The 27,607-nt window shown below is 40.2% G+C and overlaps 1 protein-coding gene and 1 non-coding gene across 4 annotated transcripts; both read right to left on the reverse strand.

Moving 5' to 3' along the window:
• Nucleotides 1–1,697: 1,697 nt before the first annotated feature.
• On the reverse strand, nucleotides 1,698–27,415 carry atg16l1 (ATG16 autophagy related 16-like 1 (S. cerevisiae)). 3 transcript variants are annotated; one of them, XM_053507413.1, is made up of 19 exons: nucleotides 27,246–27,415; nucleotides 26,056–26,164; nucleotides 25,806–25,899; nucleotides 25,577–25,682; nucleotides 25,237–25,310; nucleotides 22,962–23,213; nucleotides 15,887–15,952; nucleotides 15,710–15,796; nucleotides 14,999–15,058; nucleotides 14,780–14,891; nucleotides 13,411–13,516; nucleotides 13,182–13,252; nucleotides 12,845–12,916; nucleotides 12,298–12,418; nucleotides 12,000–12,105; nucleotides 3,977–4,126; nucleotides 3,844–3,891; nucleotides 2,200–2,301; nucleotides 1,698–2,077 (listed from the first exon to the last, which is right to left on the reverse strand). In XM_053507413.1, the coding sequence occupies exons 2-19, from the start codon at nucleotides 26,159–26,161 to the stop codon at nucleotides 1,984–1,986; spliced, it is 1,827 nt and encodes a 608-aa protein (XP_053363388.1). In that variant the 5' UTR covers nucleotides 26,162–26,164; nucleotides 27,246–27,415; the 3' UTR covers nucleotides 1,698–1,983. The 3 variants fall into 3 exon arrangements, with proteins under 3 accessions (XP_053363388.1, XP_053363387.1, XP_053363389.1); XM_053507412.1 differs by lacking the exon at nucleotides 27,246–27,415 and adding an exon at nucleotides 26,829–26,940; XM_053507414.1 differs by lacking the exons at nucleotides 14,999–15,058; nucleotides 27,246–27,415 and adding an exon at nucleotides 26,829–27,001 and having other exon boundaries at nucleotides 14,780–14,882.
• Nucleotides 14,328–14,653, reverse strand: LOC128533744 (small Cajal body-specific RNA 6). The gene has a single exon (XR_008361377.1). It is a non-coding gene; the product is annotated as a small Cajal body-specific RNA 6 (non-coding RNA).
• Nucleotides 27,416–27,607: the final 192 nt, after the last annotated feature.

Here is a 27,607-nt window from a genome sequence, read left to right on the forward strand (position 1 = left end):
AAACTGCATTTTGTGTTCAATTATGTTATCTTTGACTAATAGTTAACGGTTTTTGATGAGCAGAAACATTTAAGTGTGACAAACATGCAAAAGAATAAGAAATCAGGAAGGGGGCAAATAGTTTTTCACACCACTGTACGTGCACAGTATTTACACTTAGGCATTTGGCAGATGCTCTTATCCAGAGCGACTTACAAAATTATAAACCAGAAGTACCATGAGTCAAACACTGTTGGGAAGGTTATTTTATTAATTATTACATATATAGTGGTTAACCCAAATGCCTATGGTACCTTCTGCTGTTTGGAAATTGTTGTATTTATAGTGAATTATAAGTGAAATAACATGTCTGCCAACATTTTTTGGAAAAATACTTGTGTCTCCTGTGTGTAAAACCTGTGGAGTGATTAAAAAAAAAATCCAACAGCCTAAGTGCATGTAAATGTTCCTTCATTTATATATTGAGGAAGCCATTTCAGGATTTGTCTGTACATTTTTCCAACTGATGACATTTACTGGTTTATAGAGTTTTAATCCTATTGTTTCAGTATCTCTCGTTTACGTGCCCCAAAATCCCCATAAACCTTTTAACAAATGACAGGAGGCGGTTGAGTCATGTTACATGTTTCATTGTGTGTAAACATGGTGTCTCGTACACAGACACATACATACATTATACTTTACACAGTTCATTAGCCAACAGGGTTCAAGGGTCATCCTGAGCTCCACCCACTGCAAAGTGCTATACTGAAGTCACGCCCATTTTAATGGAAGGAGCCAGTGAGATGCTGTGGCACAGAGGATGATGAAACCGTACAGAAGAGTGTGCAAGGGGAGAGCACCGTGTGTGTGTGTGCTTGTGTGTGTTTCTTCAACAGACATTTTAGGGCTTAATTAAAGTGCACTTAATTTGCAGGTTACTTCATCATAAGCCACACCCACTTCAAAGTGTTTATGTTAAGCCACACCCACTTCAGACTGTTGAAGTACCGTGTGCGTGTGTTACTAATCCAACAGCAGATGATGAATCTCTACCTGCATGAGGTTTGTTATTTATTATCATTATTATTATAATAATTATTATTTTTATGGGCGGCAGTGTTTGGTTAATTTTTCTGTCAATCATCTCTGCATCTTAAACCATCAGGTTTCAGCAATACATCACATTTAACATGTCAGTTCATCTGTGTGTGTGTGTGTTTTGCTAATTACTTTTTTTGTAAACATTAAGGCCTCATTAAGTTCCATTATAATATTCAGAGAGTAATAATAATTACAGCACAGGCTGTAAGCACTACTCATAATAAGTAAGCATTAGTCACTAATAATAACTTGGTGGAACAGTGAGCTAACGCTAGCTTTGCTAGTGTCATGTGCAGAAATGTTATTCTGCGTTACAAGCTAACGCTAATTCGTAAAATATTCAAACAAAAACCTTTGTTTAATTTAAAGAGCTAGAATTAGCCTAAACATCTGCATCAATATCATTATTAATTAAAAATAATATATAATTAATATTTATGATTAATAATAGAGTTTGGACAGGAAGTGATGTTGACAAGAATCGAGGTCTTATAAAACCATGATACACACACACAGGAGAACTGAGATAAAAGGGTTATATTGGCCAAATTGGAGCCTTTTATATATATACACATACACGGACGCGTTGGCTCCAACACCATAAAACACATTCTGGGTAATGTAGTATATGTACTAGGTAAAAAGTGAGTGGAGCAGGAATGAGACCAAGGTGAAGCGGAGCCGGGCGGGCGTAGACCCTCGCAATCGCTCGGTCAGAGAGCAGGCCGGATGTGAGGCAAATCGAGCGGAGTGGAGCAGAGCAGAGACAATCAGAGGAGAGAGTGGAGCTGGACCATTCAGAGCAGGGCGAGTCCGATCCAAATTAGAGCCAATCCGATCCCAGGCAGGCTGGATGGATGGATGGATGTGAGCCGATCGGACGCAGCAGAGCTGGACCAATCACAAGTCAGACCAGAGCACAGCTTTGTTGCTTTTCTCCACGCTGAGCACGAAGGATCCGGACGGAGACCACGACACCGCGTTAACTGAGGAGCTAACACACACACACACACACACGTAGTGAGAAAGAGTTCATTTAAATTCCATGTGATACTGTAGTTCATACAAATAGTAAAAAAAGAAAAGCGCGTGCGTGTGTGTGTGTGTACACTTTACCTGTGTCCTTTGTCAAGGGTCCGCTCCACTTTCCCACTCAAAACATTCCACACGAACAGAACGCCATCTGCTGAACCCGCTGCGACATAACTGCCATCAGGACTACACACACATACATAAAATGTTATCTAAATTTAATTCAATATGCCTTTTATTTATCACTTATATACTTATATAACAATTCTCTATCTGATCATGGTTTACAGGTGTGTGTGTGTGTGTGTGTAACTGGGATCTCCTATTTAAAGTGTTTAATTTATTGTGTAGCATTTATTTACTTATTTACAACTATTTTAAACAGCGGTGCACTAATATAATGAAAGTTATTTACTGAAAGGCAACATGTGCAACATATTTCATTGTTGTATTATTTTATCTAGATTATAAAGAAACTCAAACCAACCGAACTGCCTGTGCTCGACCTTAGAGGGAAAAGTTTACATTCCTACATTACAACTAGTGTCAAGGTTTACCTAAAACACGACTGTCCTGCTATGACACTCGTCATAACGTGCAGAACATGGAACAAGGCTGCGTCAGTGGATAAATCAAAACTAAGCACCCAACCTTTCTATTTAAAAAAAAAAAAAAAAGAAAAAAAAAAACTCACTCATTAGTCCATGTGTATTTGCCGAGCGACTCATTATTAAGCAGCGAGGGCTGGTGTTTATTTATAAATATCAAAATTTCTTCATTTTTAGTAAGACAGTACATTCCTTTTATCCTACAGAGTGTGTGTCGAACCAGGCTGCTCGGCCAGAGCTGGAAAGCACTCTTTATTTCTTTTCATTATTATTTTTTTTTCCTTTTTTTTTGAATGCCTTTGCTACAGGTGAGTGACTGAGTGAGGGTCGGCTTATTAGATTTAGCTGCTGCTTTTAAGGACGAGTTTTCACACACTGGTTATTTACATTTTTGCTTTTTACAAATTTCACGTCTTTTGTTTGAGATAATATTCCCAGGATAAAGACGCAAGTTGATGTGGCTGTCGATTCATGTCCCTTGTGTTTACACTAAAACATTAGCATACGAATGCCTCGTCTCGCCAATTTTCGCCTTAAGAACTAAAATTCTGCAAGAAATTTGCTTTGGCATGCAAAGCATTTTGGGCACATGAGCGATCAAACGGGTTGCACGTACGTCCGGTAGCCGATTAAAACTTGTTCGCATCAGTGGAAAGCAAAGCGAAGTGGGTCCACATTTTTTTGTGTGGTTTCATTGTATTTAGTGCAAGATTTTGTGAAGAAATAGCACCATGGTTCCCAAGAATGTCAGCAAGGAAGATAGCAAAAATAAAAGGGAGAGGTTTTCAGTTTTGCCAATTTTTAAAAAAAATAAATAAAAAAAGGTTAAGTGAGATTTAATGTATATTTATTTCATATTTTACTTCATTTACATATTTTCAAAATGTTTTAATTGTTTTTATAATCAAAAATATGATCATGTTGGAAATTGGTAATATTTTTGGGTGGCTGGAACGGATTATCTGCATTTACACATAATTTCCTGTGATAAAGTGGCCAGTTAGTATGTTAACATGGTTGGGTTTTGTTTGTCTTAGGATGCGAGGAAGTGAACAGAGAACTGGGCAACTACCAGTGTTTTTATCACTCACACGCACGCGCACACACACACGCATCTCACCTGAAGGTGACTCTGGTGAAGTCTGATCCACACTTGAAGCCTTGCGCACTGTGAAAACACACACACTCACTCAGTCTTCACACAACAGTGAATACAAGTGTGTGTGTGTGTGTGTGTGTGTGTTTTATTTTACCTGAAGGTTTGTTTCACAGCGTTGCTGCGCAGGTCAATGATTTTGATGAGGTCGTCCCGTGAGCAGGTGAGCAGCTCCGTGCGGTCGTGATTCAGGTCTAACGACGTGACCCGACCGAACAACTCCAACTCACACACTGTACTCTCAGACCTACACACACACGCGCACACACACACACACACACACACACACACACACACACACACACACACACACACAGTCAAGCACATGAAAAAAAATCACAGTACTTATAGACACTCGCACACAAATACAGAGACCGACAGAAACAGAAAAATCACAAACACAGAGAAAAAGATAAAACAGAGACACAAAGATACACCGAGACACACGGACATAAACAGATGGAGACAGATGAACAAAGACACGGCCACACACATGCAGAGACCTAGACATAGAGACAAATACCGAAGATCACAGACGAAAACAAAGACACACAGACGCACTAAAAGACACAAACAGAGAGAGAAAGAGAGGCACACAGACATCAAAGCAAACAAACACTGTCAGATACCCACAGACATGGAGACTCTCTCTTTCACGCACACACACGCACAGACAGAGACACACACACGCACAGACAGAGACTGACACACACGCACAGACAGAGACTGACACACACGCACAGACAGAGACTGACACACACACACAGAGACAGAGACTGACACACACACAGAGACAGAGACTGACACACACACACACACAGATAGACAGACAGAGACTGACACACACACACACACAGATAGACAGACAGAGACTGACACACACACACACACACACGCACACACACAGACACAGAGACACACACAGACAAACAAAAAGACACAGCCACACACACACACAGAGACAGAGACAGACACACATGCACACAGACAGACACACAGAAAGATAGAAATACACACACGGACAGAGACAGGGACAGACACGGATAGACACATGCAGACAGGCAGACATAGAGAGACACAGACAGACACAAACAAAGACACAGACAGACACACAGGATGACACACCCACACAGAGATGCAGAGACACAGACAGAGACAATCAGACAAAGAGACACAGCCACATAAAAAAGAGACACAGTGAAAATCACAGACAGACACACAGAAACAGAAACGCACAGAAACCAGACAGACACACACACACACACACACACACACACAGAAACACACACAGAAACAGACACACAGACAAAGAGACACAGCGACAGGGACACACAGAGACAGACAGCAGGGACAGACATACAAAGAGACACAGCGAAAGTCATGCAGGCAGACACACACACACACAGACACACAGAAAGACAGACAGACACACAGAAAGACAGACAGACACACAGAAAGACAGACAGACACACAGAAAGACAGACAGACACAGACAGACACAGACGGCAGGGACAGACACAGACAGACGGCAGGGACAGACACAGACAGACGGCAGGGACACACACACACAGACAGAGACAGACATACATACAACGAGACACAGTGAAAGTCACACTGACAAACACATAGACGGCAGATACACACACAAAGAGATGCAGACAGACAGAAAGACACAGCGACAGTCACACAGACAAACACACAGACGGCAGGGACACACAGACAAACGGCAAGGACACACAGACAGACAGAGACAGACACACACACACAAAGAGATGCAGACAGACACACAGGCAGACAGACACAGAAAGAGACACAGCTACAGTCACAAAGACAAACACACAGACAGACAGACAACAAGACACAGCGAAAGTCACACAGGCAGATACATACACAGACCGCAGGGACACACAGACAGAGACAGGTACATTGCAGGGACACACGGACAGACCGCAGGGACACACGGACAGACCGCAGGGACACACGGACAGACCGCAGGGACACACGGACAGACCGCAGGGACACACGGACAGACCGCAGGGACACACGGACAGACCGCAGGGACACACAAACAGAGACAGACATGCATACAAAGAGACACAGCAATCACACAGACAGAAAGACAGACACAGACAGACAGAGACAGACACACACACAGCGACAGTCACACACAGACAGACACACACAGACAGACAGACAAACACACACACAAAGAGATGCAGACAGACACAGAAAGACACAGCGACAGTCACACAGACAAACACACAGACGGCAGGGACACACAGACAGACGGCAGGGACACACAGACACACAGAGACAGACACAGACATACAATGAGACACAGCGAAATTCACACAGACAAATGGCAAATACATACACAGACGGCAGGGACACACAGACAGAGACAGGTACATTGCAGGGACACACAGACAAAGAGAGACAGCAATTACACAGACAGAAAGACAGACAGAAACAGACACAGACAGACAGACACACAGAGACAGACACACACAAAGAGATGCAGACACACAGACACACAGAGACACAGACACACACAAAGAGATGCAGACAGACACACAAAGAAATGCAGACAGACACACAAAGAAATGCAGACAGACACAGCGACAGTTACACAGACAGACAGACACACAGACAGACAAAGAGACACACAGACAGACAAAGAGACACACAGACAGACAAAGAGACACACAGAGACACACAGACAGTTACACAGAAAAACACGCAGACAGACAGACACGCAGACAGACAGACACGCAGACAGACAGACACGCAGACAGACAGACACGCAGACAGACAGACACGCAGACAGACAAAGAGACACACAGACAAAGAGACACACAGAGACACACAGACAAAGAGACACACAGAGACAGTTACACAGAGACACACAGACAAAAGACACACAGACACGCAGACAGACACGCAGACAGACACGCAGACAGAGACAGACAGACAGACACGCAGACAGAGACAGACAGACAGACACGCAGACAGAGACAGACAGACAGACACGCAGACAGAGACAGACAGACAGACAGACAGACACGCAGACAGAGACAGACAGACGGACACGCAGACAGAGACAGACACGCAGACAGAGACAGACACACACACACACGGAGACAGACACACACACGGAGACAGATAGACAGACTGACACACAAACACAGAGAAAACACACACACACAGACACACACACACAAACAAAAAGACACAGCCACACACACACACACACACACACAAAGAAAGCGACACAGCGAAAGTCACACAGACAGGCAGACAGACACACACAGAGACAGAGACAGACACACATGCACACAGACAGACACACAGAAAGATAGAAATACACACACGGACAGAGACAGGGACAGACACGGATAGACACATGCAGACAGGCAGACAGAGAGAGACACACAGACAAAGACACAGACAGACACACAGGATGACACACCCACACAGAGATGCAGAGACACAGACAAAGAGACACAAAGAGACACAGTGAAAATCACAGACAGACACACAGAAACCAGACAGACACACACACACAGAAACAGACACACACAGAAACAGACACACAGACAAAGAGACACAGCGACAGGGACACACATACAAAGAGACACCGCGAAAGTCATGCAGACACACACACACACAGAAAGACAGACAGACAGACACACACAGAAAGACAGACACACAGACAGACGGCAGGGACAGACACAGACAGACGGCAGAGACAGACAGACGGCAGGGACAGACACAGACAGACAGCAGGGACAGACAGACACAGACGGCAGGGACAGACACAGACAGACGGCTGGGACACACACAGACAGAGACAGACATACATACAACGAGACACAGTGAAAGTCACACAGACAAACACACAGACGGCAGATACACACACAAAGAGATGCAGACAGACACAGAAAGACACAGCGACAGTCACACAGACAAACACACAGACGGCAGGGACACACAGACAAACGGCAAGGACACACAGACAGACAGAGACAGACACACACACACACACACACACACAAAGAGATGCAGACAGACACACAGGCAGACAGACACAGAAAGAGACACAGCTACAGTCACACAGACAAACACACAGACAGACATACAACAAGACACAGCGAAAGTCACACAGACGGCAGATACATACACAGACCGCAGGGACACGCGGACAGACCGCAGGGACACGCGGACAGACCGCAGGGACACGCGGACAGACCGCAGGGACACACGGACAGACCGCAGGGACACACGGACAGAGACAGACACACGGACAGAGACAGACACACGGACAGAGACAGACACACACAAACAGACAGACACACACAAACAGACAGACACACACAAACAGACAGACACACACAAACACACAGACACACACAAAGAGATGCAGACAGACACACAGACACACACAAAGAGATGCAGACAGACACACAGACACACACAAAGAGATGCAGACAGACACACACAAAGAGATGCAGACAGACACAGCGACAGTTACACAGACAGACAGACAAAGAGACACACAGACAAAGAGAGACACAGACAGACAGACAAAGAGACAGACACACAGAGACAGACACACAGAGACAGACACACAGAGACAGACAGACACACAGAGACAGAAACACACAGAAACCAGACAGACACACACACAGGAACAGACAGACACACACACAGGAACAGACAGACACACACACAGGAACAGACAGACACACACACAGGAACAGACAGACACACACACAGGAACAGACAGACACACACACAGGAACAGACAGACACACACACAGGAACAGACAGACACACACACAGGAACAGACACACAGAGACAGACAGCAGGGACAGACATACAATGAGACACTGCGAAAGTCATGCAGGCAGACACACACACACGCAGACACACACACAGAAAGACAGACAGACACACAGACAGACACACAGAAAGACAGACACACACAGACAAACAGAAAGACAGACACAGACAAACAGAAAGACAGACACAGACAGACACAGACAAACACACACACAGACAGACAGACACAGACAGACAGCCGGCAGGGACAGACACAGACAGACACACACAGACAGCCGGCAGGGACAGACACAGACAGCCGGCAGGGACAGACACAGACAGACGGCAGGGACAGACACAGACAGACGGCAGGGACAGACACAGACAGACGGCAGGGACACACACAGACAGACGGCAGGGACACACACAGACAGAGACAGACATACATACAACGAGACACAGTGAAAGTCACACAAACAAACACACAGACGACAGATACACACACAAAGAGATGCAGACAGACACAGAAAGACACAGCGACAGTCACACAGACAAACACACAGACGGCAGGGACACACAGACAAACGGCAAGGACACACAGACAGACAGAGACAGACACACACACATACACACACACAAAGAGATGCAGACAGACACAGAGGCAGACAGACACAGAAAGAGACACAGCTACAGTCACACAGACAAACACACAGACAGACAGACAAACACACAGACAGACAGACAAACACACAGACAGACAGACAACAAGACACAGCGAAAGTCACACAGACGGCAGATACATACACAGACCGCAGGGACACACAGACAGAGACAGGTACATTGCAGGGACACACGGACAGACCGCAGGGACACACGGACAGACCGCAGGGACACACGGACAGACCGCAGGGACACACGGACAGACCGCAGGGACACACGGACAGACCGCAGGGACACACGGACAGGGACAGACATACATACAAAGAGACACAGCAATCACTTAGACAGACAGACATACAAAGAGACACAGCAATCACACAGACAGACACACACAGAAACAGACAGACAGACAGACAAACACACACACACACCAAGAGATGCAGACAGACACAGAAAGACACAGCGACAGTCACACAGACAAACGGCAAATACATACACAGACGGCAGGGACAACAGACACAGACAAAAAGACACAGCAATTACACAGACAGACACACACACAGACAGACACACAGAGACACACAAAGAGATGCAGACAGACAGACACACAGAGACACAGACACACAGCCAAAGAGATGCAGACAGACACACAGCCAAAGAGATGCAGACAGACACACAGCCAAAGAGATGCAGACAGACACACAGCCAAAGAAATGCAGACAGACAGCCAAAGAAATGCAGACAGACACACAGCCAAAGAGATGCAGACAGACACACAGCCAAAGAGATGCAGACAGACACAGCGACAGTTACACAGACACACAGACAAAGAGACACAGCCAAAGAGATGCAGACAGACACACAGCCAAAGAAATGCAGACAGACACAGCGACAGTTACACAGACACACAGACAAAGAGACACAGACAAAGAGACACACAGAGACACAGACAAAGAGACACACAGAGACACAGACAAAGAGACACACAGAGACACAGACAAAGAGACACACAGAGACACAGACAAAGAGACACACAGAGACACAGACAAAGAGACACACAGAGACACAGACAAAGAGACACACAGAGACACAGAGACACAAAGACACACACACGGACACAAAGACACACACACGGACACAAAGAGACACACGGACACAAAGAGACACACGGACACAAAGAGACACACGGACACACAGAGACAAAGACAAAGAGACACACAGAGACACAGAGACACACAGAGACACAGACAAAGAGACACACAGAGACACAGACAAAGAGACACACAGAGACACAGACAAAGAGACACACAGAGACACACACACAGAGACACACAGACAAAGAGACACACAGACACACACACACAGAGACACACAGACAAAGAGACACACAGACACACACACAAAGAGACACACAGACAAAGAGACACACAGAGACACAGACAAAGAGACACACAGAGACACAGACAAAGAGACACACAGAGACACAGACAAAGAGACACACAGAGACACAGACAAAGAGACACACAGAGACACAGACAAAGAGACACACAGAGACACAGACAAAGAGACACACAGAGACACAGACAAAGAGACACACAGAGACACAGACAAAGAGACACACAGAGACACAGAGACACAGACAAAGAGACACAGACAAAGAGACACAGACACACAGAGACACACACAAAGACACACAGAGACACACAGAGACACACACAAAGAGATGCAGACACAGACAGACAGACAGACACACACACAGACAGACAGACACACACAGACAGACACACACAGACAGACAGACAGACACACGGCATACAAAGAGACCAGCGAAAGTCACACAGACAGACAGACAGACACACGGCATACAAAGAGACCAGCGAAAGTCACACAGACAGACAGACAGACACACACACACACAGACAGACAGACACACGGCATACAAAGAGACCAGCGAAAGTCACACAGACAGGCAGACAGATACACACACAGACAGACACAGACAGACAGACAGACACGCAGACAGACAAAGAGATGCAGACAGACACAGAAAGAGACACAGCGACTGTCACACAGGCGGACACACACAGGCGGACACACACAGGCGGACACACACAGGCGGACACACACAGGCGGACACACAGACAGACACACAGACAGACACACAGACAGACACACAGACAGACACACAGACAGACACAAATACAAAGAGACACAGAAACAAAAATACATACGGAGTCACACAGCCAAGACTCACAGAGATCAGACAGATAAACAGAGACACGGCCACACACATCCAGAGACACAAATACAGACAGAAAGCAAGACAAAAACAGGACCACAGAGGTACAAACAGAGACGCAGACAGACAACCAAAGAGAGGAGACATGGAACTGGATAACGAACACAGAGAGCATGACACACTTAGAGACAAAGTTAGCGGACAACGCTATAAGTGTAATTACACAGATGGATGCTCGTGTCTGTCCCATTTTGTAGTTGTCTAGCAACAGCGTAAATAACACACAACGGTTAAGGACGTCGGGAGATGTGTTAATTGACCATGTTGTAATCACACATAACGTCATCCGCTACATAAACTTGCATAAGGTTCTGCCTGATTGGTGACATCACAACCTACCGGATGTCCCAGAAGCGCACTTTCTTATCAAAATGGCCGCTCATCACACACTGCTCAGTGCACACGATGTCGTTACAGCTGGAGCCGGCAAACACCGTCTTCATACCTAAGGGGCGGTAAAGACACACAGCGCTGTTAGCATTAACAGACAGGGCTTAAGTTAACCGATTTTTTTTTTGTCTTTGGGTATTCTCTTGATTGTTGCTAGCATGAATCGTGTTAGCGGCGAGTGCATGGATAAAGGTTGGGTGTTAGTAACGCTGAACGTTAGCGTTGACATTAGCTAATGTGCGCTTACAGACTTTGCTTCGCAGGTCCCACAGTTTAAGCGTGCGGTCGTAGCTCCCCGAGACGATGCGTGCGTTGTCCAGCAGGAACCGTGCAGAGAGAACCTTCCCGCTGTGACCTGTTAACGTGTGCTGGGTTGGACAGAGACACACAGGTTATACACACATACATATATGTATGCACACACACACACACACATACATGTAGGTGATACAGGTCTCAGCATGAGGTTGAGATCAGTAGCTCGAGTCTCCGCCTCCCTATCAGACGCTGCTGCAATGTGTGTGTCCCTGACCTCTGATAAACACACACATACACTGAGCAGAGCGTCCTTTAATGTCAGCCTCCCCGTACCCCAAAACACACACACCTAGAGCATGCTGGGAAACACAACTGAAGTGGCTTACTGGAACTGAGAAAAGGGAAGGGGCGGAGCCCTGAGTGTCAGACCTTTTACATCACATCACTGACCTTCACTTCTGAATCGTTACATCAGCTAAAGCACTAACAAGTGTGTGTTCGTGTGTGTGTATATGTCATATATGTGTGTGTCTCACCCTCAGTCTGTAGTCGTCCACTGTCCATATCCGACTGGCGAAGTCATTCGATGCAGCCAACAGGTAGGAGCCCTGAGGAGGACACACACACACTTATTAAAAACACTTTGATTCATCCTAAGCACTCTATTTGATTCATTTTGATTAATTCCTAAACTAATTATTTAATTCACACAGATTACGTTTGGTTGTAATTGATTTATTCATCCTAATTCAACTATTTGATTGATGCTCAAATCAATTTGCTCTGATCATTAATCAGAATCATTTACATAACTGACTCATTCAACTCATTACAATTCTCCTTGATTCATATAAATCCAAATAAATTACTCACCGTGCTGTCAAACTCGATGCTGGTTATTCCAGCATTACTCCCCATTAAAGCGCCTTTATACTCACAGTGACCTGCGCACGCACACACACACACACTAAATCAGACCCTAAAGATAATCCAACAAACAGAAACAAGTGTGTCTAATTTCTGACTGAGCATTGCAGCTCACGAATAAGGCATTCTAGGAAATGCAGCTGAGAGGAACAGAAGAGGCGTCAGTGTACGTTACCTGCTATGACTTCCCACAGTTTCACACGTCGGTCCATTCCTCCTGTAGCGAGCTGACGAGAGCCGGGACTAAACCTGACCGCGTTCACCTCGCCGTCATGGGCGTCCTGAGAGAGAGAGAGAGAGAGAGAGAGAGAGAGTCAGCTCTGTATACACCTAAACTATTCCCAATATTTGCAACAGTTTTCTTTTTTTATCATTTGACTTCTACAGTTAGATTTAATTGTTTCATAGTTTATTTGATCTGTTCATATTAGCTTATTATTGGATCCAAATGACTAAATTTTTATCTAATTTCTATTACACTGATTCATTCAATATATATATTTACATAATTTCTGATGATTCGTTTTGATCGAAGTCAAACAATTCACTTGATTCATACTGATCTGATCTGTTTGTATGAGCCAACAATCAGATCCAAATGATCTGATGATTTGACTCGATATTGATGATTGATATGATTCCTGAATGATTTGTTCAACTCAAACATTTATGACCTGGTAACTTGATTCAGAAGATTCATGCTGATTCAATTATCTGACTCCAATTAATACTTTTATTTATTACTTTGATACATAATGAACGATTCATCTGATCTGTTCACTTTAACCAATAATTTAACTCATGTGATTTTTGTTAAGTCGTGAATTTGACCCCTATTGATCAATATTTAATTCATATCGTAATGATTCATTGTTAACCCATGATTGATTCATATTGATCTGTTAATATTAGCCAATAACTACCCTCACGACTCATGTTTATTGGTTAATCTTACTCATATTGATCAATAACTGAATGTCATTCAAGTTACTTAATTAATTACTTGGTTTCACTGATTGACTCAATTGATTAATTTCAGCTGATTCATAACATTTGATTTTACTTTAATACTTTCCGTCACATTAGAAGTAAGGTCTCAGATTGAAAACTGGAGATCATGAGCTGCTCGCACCCCCTGAAGCTCCGCCCTCCTGAGTGTTTTGTACATGTGAGTGTGTAAGTTCTAGTGTGTATAACAAAGTGAAAATGTTTCTGTCAGACGTTTCTACTCTGTGTGACATGTTGTCTCTCTCGCACACACACACTGAGCAGAACGCCTCTCAGTGTCAGCCACGGTGCTGCTCCCAGATGCACACCTAGAGCATGCCGGGAAACTCGGCATGTGGGCTGGGAGGACCAGGGGAGCTGGAGGGAGGCGGAGCTCTTAGCTTCAGACCTTTTACAACTCATCACTGACCTTCCTTCTAAAGGTGGGGGAATTTATGATAATGCATTGCCCTTACCACATTCTAAAGTACCATTTTGCATAGAGGGATAACTTTTGACCTTTCACAACAGTTTAGAAAAATAGGGTAAAAACTTACAAACACGTGGAGGGCGGTGGAGGGGACGCGGACGTCGGCGCACACACCGGATGGAGTCTCTGCATTGTCCGGAGGCGAGCCGTGGGAGTTCAGAGACCGCCGCCTGCTAACACTAACACGCATACACACCATCTTTTTACACCCTTAAACTATTTTACAAACATACATTTCTATCGCTCTCTCTCTCATACACACTCACACAGACACAAACACACTTACCCAAACATATTGGAGATGGAATCTAGGAGACTACCGGGAGGAAGCTGAGACACTCGTTTACTGAGGACGTGAAGATAAAAGAAATGAGAGACAGAGGGTTCTTTTTATCGTGACCAAAGGGTCGATATTTTTAGCAGGAGGGAGAGAGTAAAAAAAAAGAGAAAGTGAGAGAAAAGCAGAAGTATGCAGACAGGCAAAGCAGAAGATGTAGGCAGTTGGTGATGTTCTAAAGAAAGAGAAACATAAAAATCCAGAAGTAGTGATCAGGCAGAACATGGACAGACTGGTAGCGAGAGCGAGACAGAGAGAGACAGAGATATATTTAGGCCAAACATTTACCAATCTATAGGCAATCGATCCTCTCACAGCAGAGACAGAGAGCCAGACACATAAAAAAAGGCAGGAGAAATGGGTGAGACGTTGAAACAGACAGCACAAAAGAGACGCAGAGACGGGACATGCAAAAAGGAACACACACACACACACACAATTAGGCAAGTCTACACACAAGTGAGTTACGGAGCGATGTCACAAAAGCAAGATCAGTAAAAGATCAGAACACACCACACAGACATACACCAGTTTGGGGAGTGTGTGTGTGTGTGTGGGGGGGGTTAACAGAGCCAGCAGACAGACCAGCCATCACACACTCACGCGCACACACACATATGATGTACAAAGTATAAAAAAGCAAGTGTGTTGTGTAGGTACCTGGGTGTGCGGCTCATCGGGTGGCTGGGAGACGTCTCTCCTGTCCCTTTGCCTGTTTCCTCTGAAAGCACCTCGATGTCATCCTCCCTGAGCCAATCAGAGAGCGATATCATTAACCAATCACATGACAGAGTGGTGTATAGGCAAGTCACATCAACATTAACCAAACACACTTACATATCGATAGGTAGTGCCTCTTTGGCTGCATCTGCCAACTCTTTCTGCAGCTTTGCTTGTCTGCGTCTAAACACAAACACACACAACAGATAAATGTGGTGAAAATATTAAATGGCTTATTTTTTTGTTTTTTGTTTGTTTTAAAGTAAATAAATTAATTGTAGAAAATTATACTCAGATTGTGTTAAGAAAAATAAAGCATTTTAATTTTAAAGGGTTAAATAAAATAACAATAAACACATTCATGCAAATACAGCACTGTTAATATATTGGAAATGGCATTGAAATAATAATTTACCCATATATATACAAGTTATGGTATTTCCAAAAATATAATCTTAAAATTCCAAGTTCTTTTTTTCAAGTTGAGTGCGTGTGTGTATCAGTTTCGGTATAATTATCGCTATTAGAACCAAGAGTGGTATCGATCTCTGTAGTATGCAATGGAATAAACAATTAAAAAATCATGCAATTTAAAGAAATAAAATCAACTATTCTACTATACTAAACTCCAGCTTATTTTACTGCATACAACTGCATACGAATGAATACAAAGGTTAACTAAAAAAAACACAGCAGTATCACAGCCGTATCTTAGGAAGTCTTTTAACTATGTGTTAAAATGACTAAAAACGTTAAGAAACTAACTTAAGCTTTTAACTTTTACAGTTTACTTAAACTTCATACATATTTTTTTACACAAATATTCTAAGGTATATTAATGAAACAACTCTCTTATTATGGACATTAAAAAAACAATAAACTGCAAATCCAATACAATCACTTGTTGATTTTAACATTAAAATATAATTTTTTTTTTACTTTACCTATTTAACCAACATTGAAAACTATTGAAACCTCAGACTAAACTTTAGTTGAAAACTAAAACAGTGGAACTTGTAGAAAACAACAAGGTCCCTTAAAAATCCAAAAGCTTTAAACATAGCCACGTTAAAACTAACCCAAACAGAACTTTTGTCAATGTAAAATTCAAAAAGTTGTCTTATGCCTTTAGCAAACATAAGGTCTATGTGGGGAAAAAATAAATAAATCCAAGCAACTAACCTGTAGTTTGGTTGAACTCCATGTGCAAGTGACAATGTTGAACATCTAACCCTGTATTTAACCCCTGAAGACCATCCTTACCCTCTCTCCCTCTGGCCAATCAGATTCTAGCACATAATGAATATCTATAATTCAGGAAGTTGTTCTCTTATTCTGACCAATCACATAACAGTGTCAAAAACAATACACTTTGCACTAGAACTCAAGTATAAATTAATTTATGATTATAAAAATAATTAAATACTTTAAAATTCTGACTTAATTAACAAGATGATAAATATCCTTTTGAGTGTACTGTTGCTATAGAAAAAATAATTTATGTTGCAAAACAAGGACTTTAATGTAAATCTGAGATTTGCTTTGCTGCTATAGAAATATATCTTTTATTTTACAGAGTAAAAAAACTTTGCACCCTGTTGACGGTTGTCTAAAACGTTTAGGTGTGTTCTATAAATATGTTAAATAAAATAAAATAAAATTAAAATTTAATTTAAACTACACAAAACAATAAAAAGAGATACCATTTTAAAACCAAGGAAACAAAACTACAGCTTGTCCTCATAATTAAAATGTCTGCTGAGGGACTTCCTACTATCTTTGACTCTTTGATACAACGTTAGAGAGACTGTACCTTCTCAGCCGATTTCAGTTCTCACTCTTTTTCTTTCGTGTTAATTTAATTAACTAGTTTATCATGCTTTGATGTTTGAAAAATTTAATTACTATCTTTAGTATCTAATTTCAATTAAATACCTGCTAGGTTACGGATTTCTTACTGGGTTAGCTAAAAAAACAAAAACAAAAAAAATAAAAATTATTATAAAATAATTCCTTTTTACTTGATTCTTTATACAAATGTAATAAGGACATACAGTTTTCATTGTTGTATTCATTTGCAGGTCTGAAAGGTCCAGGGACTTGCACCTATTATAAATCAATGTAGTGATTAAGAGTCCTGATGGCCCATCTGGCATTTTTAATCTGTTTGTTTTCATTATCCGGGTGTGTGTGGGTTGGGGAATGAGCAGGTGATCACCTTTTAAACACCCCACGTTCACACTTTTAACACATGTAAATATTCAAAAGGTGTTTTTTTTTTTTTTTTTTTTTTGCTCAGATGACCCTGATGTGCTTTCCTCATTTCAGTATAAACGGTCCAAAACAAACAGAATCCAATTCCCTTTAATTCTGAATTGGGTCACTTCCAAATGTGCTTCCAAAGTCAGACACAGATCAGATTTTTTTTGCTTTGCAATGCAACCTTGGTCTATACAGACAAATCATAAATCATGCGACTTTTGCGTCAATACAACCTCAACACTTGTTAATAAATAAAAATTTTATATGTTACATATACAACCATACACAGTATGATCTGCAGCAAGATGTTTGTACGTCTGTCTCTGACTTAAAACAAAAGATGGCATAGAGTATAAGAATTTCTCTACAATAAAAGGAAAACTGCCCTAGAAGAATACTATAAAACTAATTTAAATTTAATGGATTTCATACAAATAAATAAAAATTATTGCGATTATAATTTTAAACTAAGTAAGATGGCAGACGAGGATTTCAGTAGCGGGAGAAAGAGATATGAAACTATCAACATTTCACATTATTCTGTGTCTTGCTCTTGACTTCACATGTTTTTATATTCAAATGATATTTAAATTCAATTTTATTTTATTTTATTATTTGTACATATTGTACAAATGTTATTTCATACTTCATATTCTTTATTTGAAAAATTAATTGGCATGGGCGGTTATACAAGCATTTCACTTCATATACTGTGTACGATTGTGTATGTGAAATATAGTTAGAAATTTTTGCAGAACCTGAGAATCAAATCATTACACTATTAAAGCTTGTCATGCAGAAGACATTAGACTTTAAGGCGTACTGATTCATTCAATCCACCTGAACAGATTCTGGTAGCACAGCTGTGTCTGTAAATAACGTTAACTAACAAAAATGAGGCAGCAAAGCAAAAACTTTTCATTTCATTTGGAATAGATAAAAAGACACAACACAGAAAAATATTGTAGGTGTTACAGGTCTGTGTGCAGGCTACAGATTGAACACCCGTGCTTAAACAACCAGACCTTATGAACATCTTATAAACATTCAGAGTAATGTTGCTGCAAAACAAGTTAGAAAGTACATATTGCAAACTACTCCATGAGATCTCAAAAGGAATGGCTGAATAAGGCTAGAGGTAAACCTGAATGTAGCGAGAATAAAAACGTTTTCCGGTTTAAAAGCAAACCCGAAAGAAGCCATACCGTAGCCTTATTTGGAAAACGATCAAATTTAGACTGGTATTGTACTGCAACTTGGACACTGATCAATAATGATTATTGGTGGTGTCGATGCACTGATGTATGGTGAATCTTTTGTGGGTGGTAATATGCTGCAGTTCCTCTAGAATCCCACAGGAGGCATTTTCTAAACTGTTCATGCATTGGTAAGAAGCACAGTATCATGTGTAGGAATGAATTTTTTTCTACGTTTTTTTGAATTCTACCAAAATAAAAAAAAATAATAAAAATGGAAAAAAATGTGACTGCTATACAGAATTAATTTGCATCTAGGTATCATGATGGTCCCTGGTGATTACCATCACTACTGACCAACACTCCAAAAAATATATTTGCAAATGAACTAAAAGTCGTATATAAATAAAAAATTCTTTTCTATTGTCTTTAAGGGTACAATTTTCAAACTTCTTTCAAATCAATTTTTAAGATTAATTTGCAAAAACAAAATATAAAAATGAGTTTCCTTTTTCCAGCTTACCTTTAAGATAACAAAGATTTTTTTTAACATTCTACAGTTTGAGACCAAAAAGTCTAGACCAAAGAAGAAAAAAAACCTGACTCCAGGTGCATTAAACCACAAACAACCTGACATTGTTTTGTTTAAAAAGTAGATCAAACCATTTACCGCATAACCAAAATGCAGATGCTGAAACACACACACACAAGTGTATAGACCAAGCGTCCTAATATAAACTTGTAGTTGGCACCACTCTTAAAGTTACTGTTAAAAGGGGGGACATTATTCTCAAACACTATCTACGATAATGTTTTAAATCTGGGGAGTCATACAAGTTGAAAACAACAGACTCAAAATCACAGTTCTTACACAAGTTTTTTTGTGAGAAGTTCATCTGTTCTTAATTTTTTTTTTTTTTCACGTTTTAATCTTACAATTATCAGTAGTGTGTGTAAGCAGACACAGTACACTCTGTAAAAGAGGAGCAAAAAGGGAGCAGTGTGTGTTTGTATGTGTGTGTGTGTATTCGTCCCTGACGAGACGGCGACAATCAGTACCTGTTCACACTCTTTGGTTTTATGTTAAAGTGTGAAGTGCAGGAACATGAGCGAGGTAAACAAATGTAAATGTAGTGCAGGAGGTGGAGAGCTCTCTGGGACAGACTTTAAGTCATTAAAGTCTGTCCCAGATCTACATCAGAATAAATAAATAAATAAAAACAAACAAACAAACAAACAAACAAACAAACAAACAAACAAACTCAACATTATATCCAAGTGCAGCAATTTACACAAATTATATGAAGTTGATAAAGTCGAGGTTTTACGCAACATCATCTTACGTGTAGACGAACACATGCTGATGTTTTATGTTTAGTTTTTTTATTTCCAAAACGTACAGAATTTATTCCATTTAATAAATTTTTTAGGTTTTTATGTAGCACAATTTGACGAAAAAAATTATTAACTATTAAACATACCATTTAGTATTCAATCTTTTTATATTTGGGCGCACAGCATATCGAAATTTAAAGGATATTAAATTTACAGGATGTGTTAATATTTATTTATCTACTCTTTCGCTACTTAATTACTATTCTAATTTGCATGAAGTCTTTGGACTGTGGGAGGAAACTGGAGTAGCCTGAGGACCGCCCCCCCACCACCACCAATCACAACCCTTATTAATTCCAAATTCCTATATTATTTATTAGTATAATGAATGTTTGCTTTTTTTGTTTGCAACTTATCGTGTTTGCTTTTCATTTTAACAAACAGTTGTTTATAAAAGTTGTATATAAACAGTGAAATAAGTGAACACGGACGAGGCTGACGCTGTGGACACGCCCATCTTTGGCAGGCGCTAACAAATATTAATGAGTATGCAAATGAAACAGTCATGTGACAAGATAAACAAGATGTCTAACCCCGAAGGGTTTTTCTTTTGTGAGTTGGCTCCGTGTCCACCATGAAGGTTGTTTTAAAGAAAATTATAATGAGGTCTCAGTTCACATGATCTCAGTGTCATGAAAGGGAGGTTGGGTGTAATTAGCATACTAAAAGTACAAGCTGCACAAAACAATTAAAAAATATATTTTTTAATAGATAGATGTACAAGGCTGAGACAATAACCGTATCTTATGAATATTCTTTTTATTTATTGTGCTCTTGTATAGTCTAAATCAATCTTTAGGACAATAAACAAATACAAAAAACTTTACATAAATTTCCTAATATACATATACTACCGGTAATAAATTGCTGGATTTTGCTGTCAAATCATTTCACATGACCCTTTTTTGTGCGTGATTATAATTATGCAACACTATCTTTAAGACACAGAAATTAAATACGCTCTGTCACATCCAGCATGGTTTAATGAATTAGTGTCAGGCTGAGAACGCTTAAAAATGACTTGAAAATCTTCCTGCATTTTTTTTAAGGCGTCGCTACTAAATGCTGCTATAGCAGGTCAACAGGACAATAATCTACAAAAGTAAAACCTTGCCATGAGGGGAAAATAGAGGAGATCATTCACAGGGCTCTTACCAACACAATAAAAACATTATATCTGCTTATACTGACTAAAGTTTAAAATCCAATGCTAAGCATCAGAAAGTACAAATACGATAACTACAAAGAAAAGGAGAGGAAAGGACATGGTAATTGCTGACTGAAGAATTTTCATTTTATTTTTATTTTTTTTATAATTACTACTTAAATTCACGTTAAAATTCACTATTTAATCATGTTTTTATTTAAACTTTCTCACAAATGTTTGTTCATAAAACTGATAAAATGTTGCATATTTTCAGGCTGTAAATAACTAAGGGATTTTAAAGATTTGTTTGATTTTAGCCCAAGTAACTGCATTAGAAATTATTAAAAAACAATTCACTGACACTAAGCTTATGTGCTGAGGCTTTTAGTTTATGGATATAAGGCCAAATATCGCAGTTATGATACTGCAACTGTTCTACATGTTAAAATATGGACCGTGTGCTGCTCAGATTGTGGACAATAGAATAAATACAGATGGTCCCCGACTTACGAACGTGCTCCCAGAACGGAACTCGTTCTTAAGTCCAAATTCTTAAGTCTATGTCTTAAGTCAGTAAGTAGGCCTTTGACATAAATATAGAATGTAAAGCACCAATCCCAATATCCTAAATACCAATCCACTTGGCTAAATCTGTCCTCTTTCCCCACACTCCCATCATGTGTCCAAAAACCATAACTGCGCCTACAGAAAGAAATCTTACAAGTGAAACGTGTAACAGCGTTGTTTTTTTTGCCTTTAAATCTCGAGGGAAATCCCAGACGCCATATTGTCTCAGAGATGTTTTCCACTGTATTGGACAGTGAACGAAATGACGATTATTCTCTATCTGGACAGCTAATCGTGCTCCCGGACTGATTCATTGAAACCGACGAGGCTTTAAATATTGATAAGGTGCACTGCAGTGTCTATTTTTTTTGTACAATACACACAAGTTACTGAACCAGCTGTACTAGACTTTCTAGCTAGAAAGTTTGCATGTACCGGTAAGCGTGTATATCTGCATTGCTCAGTTTTCATTTACTGGTTTATATGTTGATAAGTACAACCATTCTCTCGTGGCGTCAACTAGACTCGCATTAAAAGAAGTACATGAATCATGTTTGAGCACTTTAAATGTTCGCAGAGTGAATGTGTACATGTATGCGCCTGTGAGTTGTGCGTTTGCACTGACCTGCAGTCCTTCTCATTCTCCGCGTTGAGCCGGTTGGCCTCTTGCGCCTTCTCTGCCATCCAGCGTGTGACAAGCTCCTGATTGTCCTCCGTGGTTTTGCGCAGTTTCTCCTCTAGAGCGCTGAACGTGATCTGTAACGCGTAGTACTCGTCCCGCAGTGTCTGATTGGCTCGCTCCAGATCCGACAGGCTGTTTCGCAGCTCGCGGCAATCGCCCTCGAGCTGAGAGATCTTTTGCTGGTACTCCAACATCCTGCACACAACACACACGAGAACTCAGACGTTCCACAAATATAAAACATTAAAAGGTTCAATGTTGTCGTTCATTAATAAATAAGTTAAAATAAATAAATAAGTTGATAAATGAAATATTACTGCTGCTGAATTGCTGCAGGATATAACAGCAATAACATTTTATTCATCTACTTATTTATTATACCATGCAGTTATAAAAAAAAAAGCATAGTTTATTATAACTGCACGGTCTGTCCTGTGTTCTTACTTACATTTATATGATGGAACATAAAATTAAATTTACAGTTAAACCTAACACCAAAGACACTGCTAAATACCTCGACTCTTCTAGCTTCCAATTTGGAAATAGTTCTTTAAATTATCCATTAATATATCATAATACAACAATATAACATAATATAATTTTTATTTAAACTTTCTCACAAATGTTTGTTCATAAAACTGATCAAATGTTGCAATGTGGCTGTAAATAACTGTGTGGATTTTAAAGATTTGTTTTTAGCCCAAGTAACTGCATTAGAAATAATTTAAAAACAATTCACTGACACTAAGCTTGTGTGCTGAGGCTTTTAACATTACATAATATACTTTTTGAGATTTAACCATTTCAAATAAGACCACGAGGAAAAAAAAATATACTGGAGCAACAAAATTTTTAAATGTGTTTAAAAAAAATAATCCGACCCATGCGCAAGTGAATCACCCCTAAATGACCCAATAAAATCATAAATATAATATAATCAATAACACAAGAAAAGAAGAAAAGATTATGACATATAAAAACATTTTCAGTTCCAAAAACATTTAGCCACTTGTTACAGAATCCAATGCACTTTTTTCCGTTAGGGTCAGCCCACCTTTATTTATATATGGATTTTGTCAAACCATGTGAGACCTGCTGCCTTATTATCCAAGATTTGTGTCATACTTTCTGTAAATAATGTCACTCCCCTTAATAGATTGTGTGCAAAATTTTAGGCTTGTATCTGCTTTAGTTTCTGCGATAGGTTAGTGCACAGCCCTAACTTTACTGTAAAAACAAGTGCTATAGGGAAAAAAAAAGTTTCAGAAGATCAGCAAGTTACTCATATTGGAATTAGTGAAATTTTCAGGGCCTTTTTTTTTTTGGTACAATATTTCCAATTTACGGAATACTAAAAAATTGTATAATAATAATAATAATAGCTATGTGATTTGATTCATCCTTGTATATCTCCAGGTAAAGTCCCAACAGATCTTTAAAATATTCCATGTCTTTTACTTTTACTCTTTTATGTATATAGGTTACTATTGTTACTCAAGCTCATACTTTCAGACACATATCTATATATCTTTAAAAACTATTTCATTTTCATATACATAGACAAACGTGCAACCACAGAACTTTAATTTTAAAAGTTAAAGGCATCTTTTACTACACAAAAATTCCTGAAAATTTCTTGCATCCAGTATTTATTTAAAAGTAATGACTAATGGATATATATTTTTTTAATTTTTCCTGTTGCACTCTTTTTTTTTTTTTTAAGGGCCACACCCACCTTTTTATGTAAAATCTTAAAAATGGATGAATTTACAAGCCTGAAATTCTGCTAATTATTTATTGGAAATAGTGACTTTACTTTCTACTTAAGTATAAAGCAAAAGTGACAATTTGGAACAACTTGCAACATTGTTGTTGGTGTTTCAATCTGGGGATTTAACCACATTATTAAGTATACAAATGCAAGCAACAAAAAAAAAATCTACATTATAAAAATGTATTTAATAAAATAAATCCAATATAATTTATACCTTTAATATAAGTGATATTTTATATTTGGGGAGAGGGGAGAGATTTAAAGCCCTGTGTGAAATCTTTGACCATCGCATCATCTGCACTTTCGTCAGTATACTTATACTAATTAATTTGCCCCCAGCTAACAAGGGGCAAAAGCAGGTTTTGAGATCAAATCCCAGGTCATTCAAGAGCTTTATTGATTGAATTTCTACACCCACATATCTTCCAGTGTCATGTGCCTTACTTGGCCTCGTTGTTCTGTATCTCTTTGTCTTTCTGCTGAATCTGGTTATTCAGTTCAATGACACTCTGGGCCAGCTGGATGGACACAACCACACACACACACACACACACACATTTTACTTCATTACTCATCATCATCATCATCATCACCAACATGGATAAATTAATCACTCTTCCTTATTAATAAAAAAAAAAAAAAAAAAAAAGGAAATGTAAACTGACCTGTCTAACATAAATTCTGGGTCTTGAAACAAAAACGGTTGTGAACCACTCACTGTGTGTGTGTGTGTTTAAAGTTACCATTAGGAGTGAGCGTGTGCGTTTGAGTTCAGCATGCTAACCTCGCCCCGTTTTTTGTGCAGCTCCGTGAGCTCTTCTTGGTGTTTGATTCTCATCTGAGACATTTCCTGCTGCAGCACGTCACAGCGGCTCGACTCGGCCCCTGGGCTGCGTATGTACACAAACACAAATGCGCGCAAGCAGTGTTATCAATATAAACTCACAGATGTTACATATAAACACTGTGTCTTAACAAGACATTGCTGAGAATATTGTTTAGTGTTCTCTGACCTGAGGTCATGTCTGTTCTGTACTTCATATTTATCTGTTTGAAGTCTCTCTGAGAAAACGGACTGGAGGTCTGACTTCTCCAACAACCTGTTATCTACAGAGAGAGAGAGACAAGGAGGAAGGATAGAAAAGTTAAAGAGACGATTTAAGACAGACGAGACAATTAGACGGAGATAGAAAATGAGAAACACAGAGAAACACACAGGCAGAGACTTGGAAATCGGTTTGTGTGTGTGTGCAGGTTACTCACACTGATGGATGATCTCCTCAAAGGCCTGTCGCTGCACACGGTCTCTCTGCTTCAGCTGCTCCGCCACGTGCCTCTTCCACACACACTCCACCCTACGACCCGCCATCGCCTGCACAAACACACACACACCAGTTGTCTTCCTCCGACAGTGTTTCACACACTGACTCCTTTTCCAGTTATGATGTGTTCTGACAGCCTGTCAATCAAACACCCCGGGCTCTGTCTCGACAAGGATGACGTCATGTCGCGTCACGTGACGCGAGTCTGCAGTTATTCCTTTTAAGATTTAGACATCTACTCAAAAGGCACATATAAAGTACACGGTAAAATCTCCAGCATTGTAAACCATCAAATATGTTTTAAATATCAATACTTACGAGCTAAGATGTAAATTAACGTGTTTAACGGTTTAAGGTGTGGAATCCGGGCGAGACCCGGATGTAAACAGTGAAATCTACATTTCCTCTTTTTTTCCCCAAGACACAATTCAGGGTTAGTTTTGTTGTGTTTATTTATTTATTTTGGCTATTTATGTCTATGAAACGAGACTTTGACTAAAACAACACCGGACTCCATCACTGTTAGTGAAAGTGAGTGAAAGTCAAGCAAATAATTCCAAACAACTATGGATTTACATCTCACACACAGGTGCTACCAACAATCAGCAATATTAACTGTTTACACAACAACAAATCCTCATGATCTGCTGGTTAACGGATAAATAAACAAACTAGATAAGACTGCACGTTAGCCTCCCTGCTAACCAGACTTGCCATGTCATCCTCCAAACGCTTCACGCAATCCAGCGGAAAAAAATAAGTCCCTTATCTTCTCAGAAAAAAAAAACCTGTTTATGTGTGTTTTTATTAATTTTTTTTTCAGTTAATTAAATAATGTTTTCCTGTTTGTGTTAGCTAGCTAAATCAGGCTAAACGTGACAGGACGCATGCGCACTTATTACACCACCTCGACGCTGGCGCGCATGCGTCAAAGGGTCGCGAGCAAGAACTTGGCGAAGCAAACATGAGCAACTGTGACGCTCAATATTTACGCCTTTTTAAAGATACAAATATATCCAGTTAACTCTGCAATATTAACATAACGATGATCCGTATTTAGGCCACCCTTAGCTAGCTAGCTAGCATAAATATATATGTATATTTTCATACAAAACCATATTGGCAGCTTACGTGAATTAGCGTCTTTTCCCAAGATTTCTGAACACTTTGGAGATTTTGGGAGAATCCTGTTTTTTTAGTTTTGTACACGCAAAATAAAATACATTTTCTTTTAAAAATCACATCTAGTCCGTCTGATAGCTAGCCGACTCCAGACACTTTTGGAACAACCATCTTGGCTCGTGCACAGAATCACTTCCGGTTCAAAAAATAAACCACGCCCTCAATACGGAAGACAGAAACTTCCTGGAAGTCCTTATTTGGTAATCGGCGTAACTGAAACTAAAACAACGACCGAAGAAATATATTAAAAAAAATTTAAATGAAAGACCGTTGAGAGATGAAAAATAAATAATATAAAAAAATGTATAATG

The sequence above is a fragment of the Clarias gariepinus genome, chromosome 11 (genome assembly GCF_024256425.1).
Source record: "Clarias gariepinus isolate MV-2021 ecotype Netherlands chromosome 11, CGAR_prim_01v2, whole genome shotgun sequence".
Lineage (NCBI taxonomy): Eukaryota > Metazoa > Chordata > Actinopteri > Siluriformes > Clariidae > Clarias > Clarias gariepinus.

Bases quoted from the DNA above. Each gene is read 5' to 3' on its own strand.
- atg16l1 (XM_053507412.1), bottom strand. The intron at 25,900-26,055 runs GTGAGTAACCTG...CTCTCTCTGTAG, and splicing joins TGAGGAGATCATCCATCAGT to ATAACAGGTTGTTGGAGAAG. The intron at 25,311-25,576 runs GTTAGCATGCTG...GTGTCCATCCAG, and splicing joins TGCACAAAAAACGGGGCGAG to CTGGCCCAGAGTGTCATTGA.